The sequence below is a fragment of the Enoplosus armatus genome, chromosome 2, assembly GCF_043641665.1.
Source record: "Enoplosus armatus isolate fEnoArm2 chromosome 2, fEnoArm2.hap1, whole genome shotgun sequence".
Lineage (NCBI taxonomy): Eukaryota > Metazoa > Chordata > Actinopteri > Centrarchiformes > Enoplosidae > Enoplosus > Enoplosus armatus.
In genome coordinates this window covers 13,485,375-13,504,161 of record NC_092181.1, presented here as the reverse complement: position 1 = coordinate 13,504,161, position 18,787 = coordinate 13,485,375, and the positions used below count along the sequence as shown (strand labels likewise).

The following is an 18,787-nucleotide window of genomic DNA, read 5'->3' as shown; positions in this document are numbered from 1 at the left end:
CACAGAGTCCCATGTAAGGGTAAGACACTCATATATAGACAGATGCCAACAGTACCCACACCGTAGTCTTAACATCAGACAAACTAAGACACACACACAACTGCTCGCACACAGGTACAAGAAAGATCACCAACCTCACACAATATTAACAATAATGATGAACGTTGTCAACACACAAGGGGAAAAGAAAAACTGAGCTGTCCACAAGGAAAGTTATTATAGTGCAATGTAAGAATTTTAAAAAATAAGGGGAAATTAGCAATGAGAAAAGGGTGTCGGCATGTGTGCATAGTGTATGTGCAATTTCACAATAAACACGGTGTCTTTAGTGTGTGAAGTAATGAGAACAAAGGATAACAGGAACATGAAAAAGGGCTTAATAAGTGGTTTCAAAGTTGCTCACAAGGCCAAGTTTACAGTCGAGGTTTACAGTATTACCAGCACCTCAGTGAATGTGTGTCGAAATAATTCTTAAATGTCCCCTTTGTCCCTTTTATGGTCAGTTGACAGTCAGCTGTATGCTGTGCCTATGTTTTTATGTTTGGAAGCTCTAGCTTTCAGGATGAGTGAGTGAGTGTGGGCAAGTTATTGGGGTTATCAAGGGGGCACCTCCCTTCACTGATGTTTCACTGAATTAGGCCCATGACACCTCAGAAAGGCCCAGCTGTGTCCCAGAAACAGCCCCTCTGTGCCCCAGTTAGCCTCCGCAGTTAGTTTCCTTCTCATCCAGCCTCACTAGCATCCACAGCTTCTTCTGACACATAATCTAAGTTTTAATAACTATCCTTCAATTCCCCTCGGTACTTGAAAGTTTGTCATAGTGCGTTACTCTGACATAAATGTCAGATAAATATGTTTTGGTTACTTTGGTATTACTTAATCTTTCACCATGCATTACGCAGGGAAAATGATTACAGATCGCAATGCAGACTGGGAATGATGTGCCCCGTTAGAGAACATCATTGTTGAGAGTAAAGGCTCGTTACTTAAAATGGCAGCAGGTCAATGAGGGCTTGTTAAATGACTATTGGAATGCACCAGGAGTCTTAAATGTCCACTTCAGTTTCCTTCCATGGACACCTAACTCTTCAAACAGTACTAATCTAGATCTGTCAGCACACCCTCTACCTGCCTCTCCCAAGCCTTGCTTCCCTATGGTGAATCCACTGCCAGTTGCCAGCCTCACCTAGGCCATACCTGCCCTATGACTTGTCTGCCTAAGACAGCTTTTCACTGATAATTTCTTCCTCCCTCAACCTGAACATAACTGTGGGAGAATTATATGTTGAACCTATCATGAGTCAAATGTGGTTTGGCTCCTTCCCCCTTTTTTCTTTTGTCTAAGCACATCTGGCTGCCTCCTCCTGTTGACGCATTTGCCCTAAAACCATTTTCCTCTTCCCTGGTGAAATTGCTTCACTTCAAAAAGATTGCTCTATTTCCAGGTCTAGGCTCACATGACCTTGTCGCACCTGTACAACAAATAAGATATATGATGGAGCAGTCATTCTGTATAACTTCATTTTTCTTATATTCTTTGCTTTCTTTCTTTCTGCATCTTCTTCAGTAAATTCCACAAAAATAAACTGACTTCTAATCGGTGTCAACTCGTCTTTTATGTCAGTTTGCGCAGACCATCCCACTATCCCCTCAGCTTCCTTTGCTGAACCCACAGACCACTTACCTGTGCGCTGGGCTGTCCTGTGCCGTCGGTGCACACAAACTGCACAAACTCCTTAAGCGGGTCCTGGTGGTGATGGTAGCGTATGGTGGGGTGGGTAAAGTACGGGCTGGACTGCTGGATAATAGAAGAGGAGGGGAAGTGTAGGGCTGAGGCTGAGGCACGGGGACTCCCTGAGGAGAAAAGAGAAAAGGGGACAGGAAACAGGAATGGGAAAGGAGAGGAGGAAGAGGAACGTAAAGAGAAGATAGATCAAAAAATGGAAAAAATACAATGAGGCACAGGTCATTCTATTTTTTTTCTACTAAAACACAGCAAACACTCACACACACTATGATATTCAGCACATTAACATGCAGACCTATGACAGTATATAAGACATGCATATGTTTTAACTAAGCACCAACACAGTTGGCATCAAAGACCAGGTTGCCGCTTCGGCCTATTGTTGTCATAACACAGAAAATAGCTGTGACATTCTCTTGTGGTTGACTGGCTGAAGCTGTTTCTGCTTACAAATGACTGGCATTATCCCTGGCTATTGGGAAACATCTGGTCCCATTCATTTTATAAATCAGCCCACTAGATTTCTCTGTACCTCTGGTAAGCCTGGCATCACTACACATGCACACACACACACACACTTTCACAGTCCCATACACGCTAGAGTGTACAGTATTTTCTGCCTTCTGCTCCCTCTCCATTTCACTTTCAAACACACACACACACAAACCACTGGGGTATGACAGAGCCACACACACATTGGGTTTTTCCACTTTTGTTTTATTGCTTGTCGGTGATGTGTAATCAATCAGCAGCATATCCTTGCTGTGCGGTTCTGCCCAGTAGTTTGAAGCTTGAGAGAGAATCTCCCCTCCGCTCCCCACCGACCACAAAACGCCTCCCGGAGACATTAGTCAGCCAGCCAGCCAGCCAACCACACATACACACACACACACACACACACACACACACACACACACACACACACACACACACTAGCCTCCTCTGTCTGTCTTCTGCTGAGATTCTATGGCTTTGGCAATTTGGCACACCAAACTAAAGAGGCAAGCTGCTAGGTGAGGGGAGCCTGGCAAACAAGCATCTGTGATTATGTCTGTCACCTACTATCTCTTGTGTATGCTGTACTCACAAAGTGTGTAAGTGCCTGTTCGTTCAAACTTTCTGTGTTTTGGTGTGCCGATCTTATTGTGTCTGGGTTTGTGTGCGTCTGTGTTTTTGTGAGCACGTGAATTTTGTGCATCTTTTGTGCTTGTGTCTGTATCTCGGTTTGTATTTTTGTAGTCTGCCTGTATGAATGTGTTGCTATGTCTATTGCAGGTTTCATGCGTCTTTGTACTTATATTGGTGAGTGTGTGTAATCACCGTCACAATGGCGGACTCTCCAGACTAGTATAATCAGACAACAGTCAATCTGGCAGCTCTCCACATCAGTCCGGAGCCAAAAACAGGACATAAACCATCCAGTCCTTACCCCTGAACACCCACATTCACTAGACCAATACAACAAGAGCTAACAGCTCCAGTCCATCCAAGGCAAGCCATGGTTGCTAACTGCTTCTTCCCCCTCTCTGTCTACCCCCATTTCTCTTTTCATCCCTCTCTCCTTCCCTCCCTCCCATCATCCTCCAGTCTCTTTATAGAACCAAGGCCTCCGAGGGACATTCCATTTGGAAGGCAGCCATTTTAGCACAGAGAGTCCTCCACAAGAGTGTAAATTTACACATGCGCGCATGTGTGTGTGTATCTGTGTGTACATGCACAAATGCACCCATACACAATCTCTACACACTATCTCATTAGGGCCTCTCTATTACATGAAAACCTCTTAGCCAACAGTCCACACACACACTTTTGGAGAGTGTGAGAAGTTAGTTGGGGAACAAAGAAACCTGAGCCAGTCCCTCACACCTCTTCAACTCAGGCACAAAACAGAGGAGCAAATTTTAGAAAGCAATTCAAATGCAAAATTCAATCTGGTGCTTTGGATTCTCCAGAGGGTATAGGACTGCTCTGTGCAGATAAACAACATGGCTTAATGGTGCGAGATCCGGCCAGGACTATATTTTCTAAATATACTGTGGGGAGCTCCGCAAGTAAAATTCAATACGTTTCAACATGGAGGGCAATAAGTCCAAATGACCTTTACGTGGTAGGTCTGGTTTGGCTGTGGACCAAACCATCCCTTTGAGAGATAAATGGAATGAGAGGGAGAGATAGAGAGAGGAGGACATATTTATTCCTTTGAAAAGTGAGACCAGCCTACAGGGACTTGCTGGCAAACTTGAGATCCTGGAGACTTTGGGAATTCTTCGACTGGAGATGGAGAAACCATGTCCGTTATCCTATAGGACCGGAAAGCTCTTATGAGGACAACTTGCCCTGAGTGCCTCTAATGAAACGAGACCTTGGAAACACTGGATGTTACTTTTGTTACTTCAAGAATTTTATACACTACAGTCTACATCTGTGCAACTGCATGGGTTCAAATAGTGTATCAATCCCTGGTACCTCTTCCTACTCCTTTTCAAATTTGTATTTGCTCGAAAGAAAATCTAAACAAGAAAAACCTACCAAACATCTTTTGAAGAACAAACACACAACTGAGATGGTGTGTCTGAATGTAAAAAACACACATACACACAAAGAAGCACTGGTTGGCTCTAATAACTGATAGGTGGCAAAGCAAGACCCCTGATTAAGGTGCACTGGTCCTTTGTTGTCTTTTTCTAGCCTTTATAATAAATCATTTTTATATTTCATTGGAGATTTTTTCCTTGGTAGCTGTTTTGACCATAAAGGATCTCATGTGCAGTACATACAAGCAGTTTTAATCCAACATAAATCAAACTATTAAGTGTGCTGATAGCTCCATTTGGTACATTAACACACCCAGTCAGTCAGTTTAAATGCAAGAACTGACTTCTAAAAAAACATTACAATGGATGCATGAAGCAGTAAGATATGAGGCAAATCAGTCACAAAGGCATGGATGCAGCAATGGTACCATGCAATGACAATATTAAAACACACAGCCATAAAGATGGTGGTAAAAATGGATGAATGGAGAGAGGCTGAAAGAGAGAGAGAGAAATTTATGCCAAGCCATGATGATAGCAGTAACACTGAACAGGTGAAACTCTGCGGGCATATTGCTTCTCAGCAGTTGCAACTGTAGGATTTTAAAGTTTTATTTTGCTTTCTCAGCAAGTACATTTGGGATTTTCACCATTTTCCAGGCACACGATTGTAGAATTTATTTAGTTTGCTTCCAGAGGAGTTTGGGGGTGTAAATATGGCAATCGGATCAAGTTTGACACTCCCTTTCCTTCTCTCTCTTTTTCAGATTATAAAAGGGGGGTTGTTGGGTTCATGGCAGGGCTCTCACCTGGTCTCACTCCTGCCAGCACAGGCAGCGGGTGGTGTGTGAACGCCATGCGGGGGGACCTCGTCTGGGAAGTCAGGGCGTTGAAATCAAACTTCCCCGGCTTCTTAAGTGAACCAGGCGAGGACAGTCCTGGCGAAAAAAAAAATGGGATCAACAAAAAAAAGTGGGGGGAAGAGGGAGGAAAAGAGAGAGGTGGTTTTAATCAACAAAATGTTGCTTATTGAGTTGGCAACACTAAAAAAAAAATCCATTTGATTTTTCTTGAAGGGGACTTGAACAATCATGATTTTCTGATTAGATTGTTTAATTTCCTCATTGGTTGATGGCAGTGCATTGTTCCCTGTCCTTTTGGCTGTTGGCCATTCACTCCCGTTAATTTCTATGAGTCAATCAGAGGACTCTAGGCTGCAATAACTCATTCAGAGATATATTGTAGGATTCCCAACTCCCAGCTTTATAGTCATATAATACGGGCAGAGCAATATTTCAAAGCCTTAGTGCATGTCTTCAAAGGAAAAAGTGGAAAAATAGCTAAAGCCAATCTGAATCTGGGCTTTGTTTTAGAGCCAAAGCACATCTGTAGCTATAATAACCTCTACTGTGCCACTGTATGTTTTTCTGTCTCATCTCTTTCTCTCTCTCTTTCAGGTGCCAACTCCAAGCTTTCTCTGTGTACGAGCACAGCCACAGTCAGCTAGTTGTGGTCTGGCTTCAGCGAAGCTCACAGGCTGGCTGCACGGGAAGAAGGCTTCATTCAGAAATAGCACACACTGTACAGTATGGACACGGCAGCTGCTGAGTGCGAAAGACAAGCAGACGGACAGAGAGAGGAGACAGAGGGAGAGAGAGAGATAGAGAGAGAGAGAAAGAGAGGCGAGAAGAACGTGGGAGACATGAAAATATGCGAGGGAGCAAGGGAGCGAGAGAGCAAAGCAGAACCTGTGAAAAATGCAGCAGTGTCTTGTTTTTCAATGCGTTGCTCTGAAGACATGTATGAAATTGGAATGTCATAAGATGTTAAATATGGTTATTATCTCTCGCTCACACACACTCACTCACACGCTCGACGACTGAACACACTCGAAAGCACAAGCACACGTCCAATCACAAAAAACAAAGACCCTTACAACACCGCCACATTTAACTGATGAAACAATAGACACATTTCTTTTCCATTAAGTTTTCTTCTAATCTTCCTAGCAAGTGAGTGATGTGATAATGTTCTTTTTTAAAACTTTTTTTTAGACTGTTGTTTTGTAGTCTATTTCTGTGGCCCCTCCGCATCAAACAAGGCATTAAACACGATTCCTCCTCAGTTCTCCAGCTGGAGACGTGTGAAAGTCTATGGGAGTGTGGGGGCGTGTAAAACCTTCCCTCCCTGTGTGAAAGAGTTAAGTCTCAAGCAGGTGGGAGTGAATATGTGTGAACCATTTATGTCTTTAGCAGACATATATTTTGTTTTTTTTTCCCCCCACTGTAGCGGGAGTCTGGGGGCGTATTGTACTGTCAGACAGATTCCAAGCATGAAGACAACCCCAATCCCACTTCTGACACCAATAGTTAGCAGTGATTGCTATGACACTGTCACACTGGTGGGAGCAAACTGGAAATAAGAGCAGTCTGCAGGGACTTAAACAAGGAAAGGCACTGGAGGGGAGAGCTGGGAAAGACTGAGATTGGAAGAAAGTGTAAGAACCAGAACCTTGCAGATTAAACAGTTATGGTTTCAGAGAGGTAGTTATGTGCTTTTATTTTGGAAGTATAAAATTAATCTGAAGTATAGAAACCAGAGCCAGGAAACACAGTGGAGATCAGATGAAGATTGACATCTGTATATATAGGAAGTTATAGCACTGTCACTATCACCAAGGGAATGTGAAAGACAATATTTCAGCACTTCACAGACTGTGCAATGGTCTGATCTGGTTTGTGTGTGTGTGTGTGTGTGTGTGTGTGTGTGTGTGCGTGTGTTTGCGTGTGCCACAACTGCACTGTTTCCTCTCTTGGCAAGCCTTAGTATTTTACTGGCAACCAATCAAGCGCTCCCATGATGACCCTTCTGTCTCTTTGCACTAACAGGCCTGCCACCAGATGCGCCTCTGAAGCACACACAGACGCAGACACACACACAGACGCAGACACACACACACACACACACACACACACACACACACACAAATGTTAGGAGATAGTGGTTTAAACAAGTGAAGGAAAGTCAGGGAATTCTCCTCTCTCCAGTGATTTAAACCACATATGTAAGTCCAGCCATATCCCTCTATGGGCCTGTAACATTTAACTCAAAGCACCAAGAAAGACCCCCACCACCACAAGTCTCTGGTGTCTCAGGAAAATTTCACAATCATTTGGAACTAATATGAAATCATGGTTGTTTCGTTTGCCTCCACTAACCTCCCCCACCCCTCTTCTAGCCCCTGTGGAGCAGATGTCTCCAGCATCCTCACAGATCCCAAGGCTACACACACACGGAAACACCATCTGGGTCCATGCTTCAGCTGTGTATGTGTGTGTGTGTGACTGTGTGGGCTGTGTGGGCTGTGTGATACATGTGTACAAATCTATCATGTGTATTTCAGAATGTAACTGTGTTTGTGTGATTTATATAAATGAATGCGTCTTCATACATCTGTGTGTGTGTGTTCTGTTGGTTATGGAGGGAGTAGATGGCGCTGTGGACAGACGGTGAGGCACACCTGTGTGTAAGTGTGTTTTCTATATTTTTAGAAGCCCCTTGGTTTGTTTGTGTGTGTGCTTGCTTGTTTACATACCCCCCACCTGGACAGGAATTCCCAGATGAGCTTTGCCTGTGGCAGGTGGAATCCTTTGGAAAATCGGATACACACCGTACCAAACTCAAACACTCTCTACTCTCCCATGCCTCAATCTCTCCATTTTGCCTTGGTTTCTCTGAGTGTGAACCCTGTTTTGTGCTAGCTACTGTTAAAAACTATTCCCAACCCACACAAAATTAAAAAATAAATTAAAAACGGCTGATAATTACAAAAGCTTTTGGCTTCCCAATTTTCCACTTGGATTTTGTAAATTAATTGGGTAAAGGGTCCAGATTTGCATGCTATTCTACACCTCTATTTGCCAAACTCATTAGGAGGTGTACAAGGCTGTGTGTGGTGCACTTCGGAGAGTAAGGGGGTGGTACACATACACAGAGAGCAACAGCGAGCGAGAGAGACGGGGAAAAAGATGGGAGGTGAGGCTCTGGTGCGCTAAGGCGTGCAGCAGCCTCTGTTGTGGCTCTGATGAGCAGCCTCTTAATTACATTTACAGCTAAGTGGAGCAGGAGCAGGAGAGCAGCCGCTGAGGCTCGAGTGAGAGTAGACTGGGGCAAAACCTAACCAGGGCTCTTGGCTCCTCTAGTTTGCGTCCTGACAACCCTTCTCTCTCATTAGCTATCACCATTTGAGTTACACCAAAGTCTTCTTCTCTTCTCTCTTCCCTCTCTCACCTCCCTCTTTTCCCATCCACTTGCCTGCTCTCTGCCTCTCTCTCCTCCTTCTTTCCTCTGACATCTTTTCTCCCTCCCCAGGGTCCCTCCTGCTGTACACGTTTTCAATTAGACAGAAGGGAGACAGGGATGGAGGGTTGAAGGGAGAGCTAGGGAGCAGGAGGAAGGGTTTTACACCTCTGATCCACAGACGGTAAGCGTCTTAATGAGGGATTTGAAGCAAGGGAGGGATGGAGCGACAGAGGGATGGAGGCAAGGCGGGCACCTGAACACCTGCAGGGGTGGGGAGCATGATAAGCGTGTGGTTCAATGTGTGAACGTCTGCATATGAGGGGGTTGTAAGTGTGCAAGTCATCGTATGTGTTTATGTGTGTGTGTGTGTGTGGGGGGGGGGGGGTACATATACATATACATATACATCTGTGTATGTACAGTATACATATGTGCATCTGTGTGCGTCTGTATGAATACGAGTGAGTCACTGTGCATGTGAGGCAGAATGGGCACAGCATGTGAATATGCCTGCTGGTGTTGTCAGTGTTAGCCTGGTGACATCTGTCAATTAAAGTGCCGCTGGGAGGACTGACATGACTTCGGAGAGATAAAGCCAGGGATATTCGGTGAGCTACTTGTAGCCTCATGTTTCACACAGAAAGCAAAGCCTGAACTTAATTCTTGGCAATCCTGCTATTGTACGACACAAGAAATGTAATGTCAATGGATAAAATTTTGATCAGGAGCAATGAAATCAATCTGATAGCAACTAAACATTACAGATATGATTACACAAATATTTGGGTACACTACCCTTGTTATACAGCTCACATATAAACACACACACACACACACAGTCGGTATACATTATATATATGTGTATATATTGTACATATATATATACACACACATACATACACAGAGGAATGACTGAGCTACATATTGTAAAGGCTGATAAATAGCAAATATATATATGAGTGTAATCAATGTTGTTCTAACCATGGTAAGGAAACTGCACGCCATCGTTTTCATGTTTTATCTTCCTCTCCTGCACACTCGCCAAATGGTGCTGCACTGAAAGTGGAGAAGGGTATTGTTAACAATGAGATAGGGAAGAGTGAGAGAGAGACAGACAGAGACAGAGAGAGAATGAGAGAGAAAAGATGGAGGTAAAGGGAGAGAGTTATATTTGTGTATGATGGAGGTAGTGAGTGACTGATAATTGACACAACATCAGGTAAACTTTAAGGTGAGGATGAGTAAATATGAAACCTTGAGATTTGGGAGTGAAGACTCAAGTGAACAAGAGAGGGTATTATTCTTGGAGTTATTGGGTTGTTGGAGGGATGAGGTAGGATTACTGAGGAGGTAGAATAAAGAGGGTAATGTCCAATGCTGAATCGCAGAGGTAGTGGTTACTGCCAAAACAATGGAAACACCGGCATAAAGCCTTTATACAGGCGGCTGGAAGCTGTTATTTCATCCTTGATGCATCCTGGCATTTACATTCCTGATGTCTGGAGCTATTTGGTGGATAACATTTAGCACCATTTATACATGATACATTCAATTTTCAGGGGTTGTAGTGATAATGTTGAATAAATGGTTACCAGAAAATGGCACAGACTGTAATTTAAAACATGTTGATGCTTTCAAACGCATTTACTTAACGATAGAGGAAGAGACTACTCCAATCAGTATAAAATGGCCACACAACATGGTGAAGGTGATGACTGCGTATCGTTTTTTATTGCCAATTATGTTTTTTCTTGACTAAACCTAAACCTGGCCTTTCATTATTCATCTAAGTCTCCTTTATTTTGGCAGGTATCTGTATGTCCGTGTCATAAGATGAGACAAATCTGAGAAAAACGTGATTTTAAACATTTCTATTTCAAGTCTGCATGGTTTATATGCTTAAATATATGACAGGGTATTACATTTTTAAACTGCTTGAAGTGTTTCTGCTTTATATTGGTAGACACTGTGACCAATAGACTCTCAATAGACACATTATCAGTTTGCTAGTCTCTCTTTGGTATTAAGGAGTCTTAGGTGTTGCTCTAAGGTGTCGAATGGTCATACTGAGGTACAGGGCCTTAAGGAAGGTGGTGGGTGAGTTGGAGGTTTTGGGAGGTCTTCAGGGATGTGCACATCACCAGAATGAAGGCAGGTGATTGAGGTAGGGAGTGTGGAGAAGAGACAAAGTCAGATGGAGGCATCAGTTTGGACTTCAGTGGTAGTGGGTTTGGGGTCAGGCAGGAGTGTGAAAAGGTTTCATGATGCTTGATTAGTGACAGGTGTGGGGTGGGATGGGGGGGTACCTGCATCCATGTCGTTAGGCCACGCACTGGACTGGGAGGAGCTGGCAGCAGGCGAGCGTCCAGGGTAGAAAACATCATCTGTGGGGCTCTCCAGCTCACTGTCGTCTAATGACTTCCTCTTGGTGGAGCTGATGTTTTGAGGGTGGGGGAGAGGTGGGAGGCAGAAAAAGAGGGGAGGCATGATTTTTTTAAATACATAATGGGAATGTATGGGTAAAGGATAAAATACCTTGCGAGACTGAACTTAAAAAGTAATCATACAAACAAGCACTTTAACGTTTAAAGAGGCTTCAGGTTTTGCATCTTAGTGGAAACACTATTACTATCACAAAGTCTTGGAGCAAAAGAGACAAACCACAAGAAATATCAAAACGGAGGAAACAGAAAGAAAAGTTAAGGAGCAGAGACAGCCAAACAGTAAGACTCTCTCTCTATGTGTGTGTGTGTCTGTGTGTTTTTCAGTGTGTGTGTCTCATTAGTTTGTGTCTTTGTAGGTGTTTATAACTACCTCCGTGGAAGGTTTGCGTACAACTCCACCTCAGACCTAAAGTGACAGCAGATGACAGTGAGAAGAGAGAAAGAGACAAGTTAAGAAAGACACAAAAGAAGAAAAAGCAGAAAGAGCCACCCCACATTCATAAAGAAGACAGCAGCTAACAGAGAGACACAAACACATATATGAAGAGGTTCAAGACAGATTCCAAGACTGGGAATGGACTGCAGTACTAAATGCCATTTATAGCAAGAAACCTCAATGAAATGGCGTACTGTACTTGCCAATGAAGTCATCCTGGCCATAAGAAGCGATATACCGTTGGCAGATATCACTGTGATTTCACACTTCCCTCCAGTCTGCCCTTGGCTTCACAGCAAATCACATACCAAGGTAGCACTACACTACTGCCACATGGTGGCTTCACCCACAAGAGACTCTACTAATGGTGGACAGCTGGACCTGTGTAATGGTCAATGGGGTTTCCTGAGCAACATACATCTCCGTACACCCGTACACTACTGTTGTCTGTGTGGAATCATAGTTGGGACTAGGTACCTGGTGGAAGGAGGGGAGGTGAGGGAGCGTCGCCCCAGAGCCACCTGGTTGATGTTGTAGTAGCTGGGACTGCTGTCCAGGTCGGCCAGTGAGAAGTTAGGCCCTGACGCCGTGGCTACAGGAGCTGACAGGGAGAAAAATAAAAGAAGGGGGGGGGGGGGCAAGGAGAAAGGGAAATATGCAAGAATGAGTTTAGATGATATGTATATTCCAGAAATATTCTAAAGATTTTCAATAATCAAGTACATACACTTAAAAAGGTGTTAACGTTTTTAGTCCTAATCAGGAAACAAATGTACTTTAAGCCACAAATCATACTGTGGGTATCCCTGTAGCATGTTTACTACTTACTCTGTGACACTCTGACCAGCTCCGCCACGTTCCACACCCCTGAGGTGACAAAGCAGTCCTGGAAACTCAGGTGCCCTGTGCAGAAAAGGATGTGATCAGAACTTACATACAGAAACAAAAGCTTTTGACAAAAAAAAATAGAAATTCATAGCGGAAAAAAAGAAAAGAAAAAAAAATTGGAAGAAACCCTGAAAATCACATCCCTTTGAGAGGGCGACCATCTGCAACTATGTTTGTGGATCAACATCTGTGTTAGCGTGTTTGCTAATTGGATCCATAATTGGAAAATGTTAAGACTGATAAGCATGATGGAATCAATTTTAGTATGCTGATTTGACAGTGTTTGGACATGGATGTGTGTGCGTGTGTGTGTGTGTGTACCTACCATTGGGCGGTGGTTTGATGTCTGTGTCCCCCTGTTGGCTGGAGCTGTCTGATTGTCCGGATTCTGCACAGAAACAGAGACGGGGAGGGGAGAGTAGAGAAAGACAAATGCTTAGGATCTGGTTTGTGTGCTAAAAAAAAATCAAAAACATACTGGTAAGTGTACAATGTCTCTGTGAATCATAGCTATGCATCCATGCTGCCAAGACTGTGATATTTGAGGTGTGAGAGGGAATAAGAGGGACTTGCAGTATGTGCCGGGATATGGTATACATCTTTTGAGTGTATGTGTGTGTGAATTCACACATTTTTGTGTGACAGTCTTGTATCTAAGAACGTTCTCTCCCGTCTCCCTCTGTCCCTCCTGACTTAAGGTGCAATGATTTACAGTGCGCTGCTATGCCATTTAGTATCTAACCACGCAATCATATCCCTCGCCCTAATCCTATTTAATACCTTCTTGCTGGTAGGGATTTAGTCTGCGTAAACAGAGCACCTTACGCATACACACACACACACACACACACACACACACACACACACACACATACACATATGAACACACACCCACACAACCATGCACACTCTCTCTCAATCTGTTTCTTTCTTTAATGTTTGTTTCATACTTTAATATCTGCTGTAATCCTTGCGTGGACACACACATGAATACATAAACACACATACACAGACCCTACGAAAAGGCTGACCATGCCAGTTGACCTGAGGGATTTGAGGCATGTTAAAGTTGAGGCAAAACTCTTCTTCTTGGGAGGAAATGACAGCAGAGCAACACAAACACACACCTGTTATGGTTGGTCTACGAGAGCATGGGGGTTTCACTCACATGAGCAGACACAAACATGCCAAGTCTTGGCAACAAAGGCCACAATTAGACCTGGAGGAGCTGCAGGCTGAAAGAGGAGGGTGCAAGATGAGGTTTTGTAACATGAGTACTGAGGAAAGTTGGTCTAAAGACGGTGCAGTCTTGTCTAGGCAATGAAAAAAGATAAAAATGTGTGTATGTATATATGTTTATGGATATATAACACAGGCTGGGCAGCTAGCTGTATGTATTTCCTTGACCGTTGTGACCACGAGTCTGAGTTGGTGAATAAGACTGAGCTCCATTTCCATGACTGGTGTGGTGTGCGGGCCTAATGCTATTGGCCATCCATTCAGGCCTAGCTAGGCTGTAGCTAGCTAGCAAGCAAGCTAAAGGAGGTGTTTATCTGCAGGCTGTAGGTGATAACAGAGCACACAGACTCCTGCCAGCAGCACTTGCCTTGCAGCCACACTAAGCCACAGATTACTGAGCAGAAACAATAACAGACCTGTCTCGCTGCCTACGAAGCACTGCTTATCCACAGAGAGAGGGGCGAGACAGACGAGAGCGAGAATGAAAGAAAGAAAGAGCACAGAAATGAAAGAGAGCTTCTTTTTCCCCTCTTTTCTCATGCAGAATCTCTCGCTCTTCTCTGTCTCTCACTGGCTGGGTGTAATCCTGGCAGCCATCTTAGAGCTTGGCAGCCATCTTAGCATTGGCGGTAGCGCCACATTCCAGCTAACTGACGGCACTCACTCCAAACATACGAGGCTGCGCCCCCGCCGTGCACGTATCCAGACACTTTCAAACACAGACTCATACGTGGACAAACATTGAGGTACACATTCAGAGTAAACATATATGATGGCCAATGAAAGCTGTTGAAAAAACAACCTGACTTCACTGGACTTTTTACCGTTGTGTAGTATTTCACCACAGGGCTCTACAATATTGTAAATACTCTATTTCTCACACCATACATGCACTGGTTGGATACACAGCCACCTTACAGTATGTACAGTATGCTTGAGAGATATCTGAAAGTCTAATATGTAGGTTTCAGGATATGCTTTGCTGCCACAAACCCTCACAAGACGTCAAGGGTACATAGGTTCAAAGGTACAAATATCACAAAAGAGTACAGAAGTCTCCAAAGTGACTTTAGCAAAGATTGCTTCTTATCTTATCATCTATCTATTTGGAGCATAATGAAACACAAAAATAGCACACTGACTGTGTTTCAATACTTTCTCTATGTTCTGCAATAATGAAATGTGTATTGTGTTTGTCCGATTGCATTGACAAAGCCAACACCAAGGCCATCTAACTTTATCATTTTAGTATATTTATATTCACATTACACAATCAGTTGATTGTTTTTTCATGCCGCATAAGGTGAAACAACTTAACAAATGACTTTGACAAACTTGATGCTCAGTTATGTTTATTTTGAATGCAAAAAAGTTACACATTGAAGCTTTAATTAGTCCCGAGTCTGTTTCTGGTACCTGCTTAATGTTACAAAATTCTGTCATATAGACAGAAATGAACCCAGGATCTTATATTTTCCTAACTAAAAGAACAAGTTCAGGCCTTCTTACAAAACCAGATTGACACCACGAAGAATCACGTAATTGACACCAAGGAATTGCTATCTCACTGATATCTTTATTTGGAGACCTCTCTTTACAATACCATAATATCGCCTACTTTTGAATCATGTACTGTATATCTTACTAAGTAACAGAGAACAATGTTTTTCAATGTGGACCTATCACATTTTGGAAAAACCCTGCACTTGGAAACCCTGCCCTTACTGTTTACGAAATCGCCTTTTGTTGGCCTGTCATGACCCCAGCATGTTATGCTGTTGTAGGTGTGAAAGACCAAGAGTGAAAACTGAGGCTCATGGCAGATAAGAGACTGTCAGGCAGATATGCGCAGTAGCAGGGACACTGATAGCTGTCCTCAACATCACCCTGAGGCCTCAACCAGCCAAACCACATCAGCTCTCAGAGTATGTAAGACAGAGGGACACATGTTACTGGTTTCCAGCAGATACCATGACTCCTACTTTTTTCTTTTTATAATTATTTTTCATTCTAAGAGCAGGAGTTTGTTAATACGTGCTGTCTAGAGAGAACGAGTTAATTCAACTCTTGAAAAGCTGTCCTGGGGGGTGTACCATGAGATGACCTAGCTAGATACTGGAGCTGGAGATTCTGTGCTTACAAACCAGAGCTACATCATTAATTGGAAATCAGTGCCACTGTTAAGTTCAACAGTACATCATATAGCTGGGTAGAGAAGTGAGGAGGACAGGGGGATAGGAGGTAAGACAGAGGAGGTCTGGTTGCTGGTTATCACCGCTCTGCCAGCTGCAGCCTACAACAGCAGCCGCAACCCCCTCTCCCTCCTCCCAGCCTCCTAACCACACATCCAGCCCCTTATCTTCCCACCGCAGCCCCCCAAAGCCCTCCCTTTAGCAACCCCAATCATAGTCCTGCAGCCCCCCCGGATGCCCCACCACCTCCACCGCCAGCAACCCCATCTCTAACCTCAAACCTTTCAGCCTACCCTGCAGCCCCCTCAAACCAGGGAATTTAAAAAAAAACTACGCACAGAGTGTACACAGTGTGACCTGATGATGTACACATAAAAACAAGAAGCACGCGTAGGCCTGTGCTTATTATCTGATAACCAACTATGTTTGACAGTCGTTGCAAAGAAAAGTAAATAACCACTGTAATTATTACATGTAAGGTTTTACTCTCATAAAATCTTTTGTACTTCGGGCCTGATTTACATATTACATATGCAATCTACACTTGTCTCACCTGGTTTTACACACCTTAAAAGGCCCAGTCCCACTTGACACTCGATTGAGTCAATCTTTATGTAACAGTTGGGGCAATGGAGTGCCACAGTCTTGAGCAGAAACTGGGCCTCTCAACTTATCTGAAAATATTATTCAAGTCAGATGTTAAGATTGAAATACAGCTCATTAAATAAGAGTACAAATGCTTTGTACTCAATTTCTTAATTGTACTCTCTTGATTTGACCAATGTGAAACAAACCTGAAACATCATGCGAGTGAGGGAGAGAATTCTGAGGTCAAAAGTAAGTAAAAGTACGTAGCAAAAGTTCATAAAATGATCAGAAAGAAAATCTGAAAATTCATGCTTTTGCACAACTAAATCTCGTTCTGTATTGTGGAGCCAAAGTAAATGAGTGGCTGGTGAAGAGAGTAAGATCAAGTTCCAGTAAGATGAAAAGGTTGGGATCATTTTTGTAGGGTTTGGTAGACCAAACCCGTGCTAATATAGGACCTAAATTTGACATGTAGCAAGAAAGACAACTAAATGTTTGCTAACACGTTAGCCCTTCATCACATGATAAGTTTATACAGCGAGGCTTGCTGTGGTGAGTGTGTGTTGGAGGCTGCTTTCTAACTGTAGGCTTTCTCTGTGGCTGCAGCTTAATGACGGCTGCTGTTATTGGTTGCAGAATTTCCCTACAGGCTTCAGGGCAAATCTCACGACCCTCACCACAATCAACATAACCCCAGTAATTATGGTCTTGACATACAGTACTGTGCCCCCCGCTGAGGTTGCTCTCTCTCTCTCTCTCTCGCTCACACAATCCTTCCATCTATCACTGTGTGGCTTAAGTCTTACCATCTCTCTGACATCCGGCACATATTTTTGTGGCTTTCCTCTGCATCAGTACAATCTGTATTCTCCTCACCGTCATTTTTTTCTATTATGTGACATTCTCATCTGGTCTTCTATAAGCACCTCCATCTCTGTTCTCAACCTACACAACTAATCATTTTCAAGCCCCACCTCATCTTCTGTTCTTTCTCTTAACTACTCTCTTTCCCCTGTGATTACCTGCTGCACTGTTGACATTCCACGGTCAGAGAAAAAACAAACTGGTTTGTTACCCTGTCCATCAAACCGCCCATCCCATCATCCATCCATCAGATGTGGATTTGGCTTTGGCTCAGTGACCTGTTGGATTGTGCTGTTGACCGACTGGTGATAGGGGTCAGACAGAGCTGCCAGCCTGTCACTCCTCGTGGTGAGCAGACAGCCAGCGGAGCAGAGCAAAGCAGGGAACTAAAGCTCATCTGAAAAAAAGCCCCAGATTAAAACACATTCAAACATGACCTAAAAGCCCTGTGCACCCTACAGTAACAGACGAAAACTGAAAATGCACAAATTACATTTCTCCAAGTGTGGAAACGTACGAGCTGATGATTAGAAACATGGGATAAAGCCAAAGTAAAAGTCAAGGTCAAAAATGAAGTGACAAGTTGGCTCCGCAGCGGCACACCACTGTTTGACAGATGCATAAACAGTGCTGGTCACTTGTGGGTCTGTGCAGTACAGGCATGCAAAAACAAACCAACAAGTGAGCTGATGTACGCTGTAGCTACATCAAACCAGCGTGCGTCCATATTTGCGGGCATGTATGTGTGTGTAACTACATGTATGTGCACAGACTGTCGGTTCACAGAGACTCCCCTCCTTGTTGGAACAAATGTCAACTCTACTCTCCCCCTCTCCTCTCTTCTCCTCCCCAAAACACAGGATAACGCGGTACAGCCTCCCAATTGGGTTTCGCTTAAGAGGTTTATCGGTATGTTGCTAAACATTCTGACCTTTTTTTAATCCTTAATGCGCTTAAAATGTTCCAAACCCTCCTAATCCCCCCGGCTATCCCACACAGATGTTCACTCAGCTCTTTTATTGGACGTTATTTTATTTTATTTTTTTATTTTTTCTTTATTTATTTTTCTATTTATTTTTTAATTATTTAAGTCTGTGTCATATGAGGGTATATTTCTGTTTCAGTGTTAAGAAGTCTTTATCATTGCTACTGTTTAGTGTATGTGTGTGTGTGTGCGCGCGTGCGCGCAGTAATGCTTTTGTCCTAACACATCCACATCCCCATGTGGTGAACCAGAAGTGTGAATGTGACCTTTTCAAATGTTTATTCTGTCAGAATCAAAAACTTATAAGTTACTTAGAAGTGAATCTTAAAGAGTCATAAGAGAATAAAATATGGGGAAATTAGGTATTACATGTGTTTGCTTAGTATATACACTATGTACGTACAAACCTGTGTATGCATAAATGTTTGTTTGTACAAATGTACAAATGTATGTGTATGTATGCAAGTATGTATGTATGCACGTGTGTCTGTGTGTATTTGTGTTTGTGTCCCTGTATCACTGTGCCACTGTGCCAGGCAGGCTGTGTGGCGAGGTGGCAGAGTAGGGC

General features: G+C 43.4%; 1 protein-coding gene across 5 annotated transcripts in view; it reads right to left on the bottom strand.

The window, feature by feature from the left end:
- nfixa (nuclear factor I/Xa) overlaps positions 1-18,787 on the bottom strand; it is a 96,958-nt gene that overhangs the window by 10,839 nt on the left and 67,332 nt on the right. For 2 of the 5 annotated variants that reach the window (XM_070925999.1, XM_070925982.1), the window contains 8 exons: positions 12,677-12,739; positions 12,292-12,366; positions 11,941-12,064; positions 11,398-11,433; positions 10,890-11,017; positions 9,565-9,639; positions 5,091-5,219; positions 1,685-1,854 (listed from right to left, as the gene is read on the bottom strand). In XM_070925999.1, coding sequence (XP_070782100.1) covers positions 1,685-1,854; positions 5,091-5,219; positions 9,565-9,639; positions 10,890-11,017; positions 11,398-11,433; positions 11,941-12,064; positions 12,292-12,366; positions 12,677-12,739 — 800 coding nt within the window. The remainder of the gene's footprint in view (positions 1-1,684; positions 1,855-5,090; positions 5,220-9,564; positions 9,640-10,889; positions 11,018-11,397; positions 11,434-11,940; positions 12,065-12,291; positions 12,367-12,676; positions 12,740-18,787) is intronic. The other 3 variants (XM_070926008.1, XM_070926016.1, XM_070925991.1) reach the window with 2 other exon arrangements.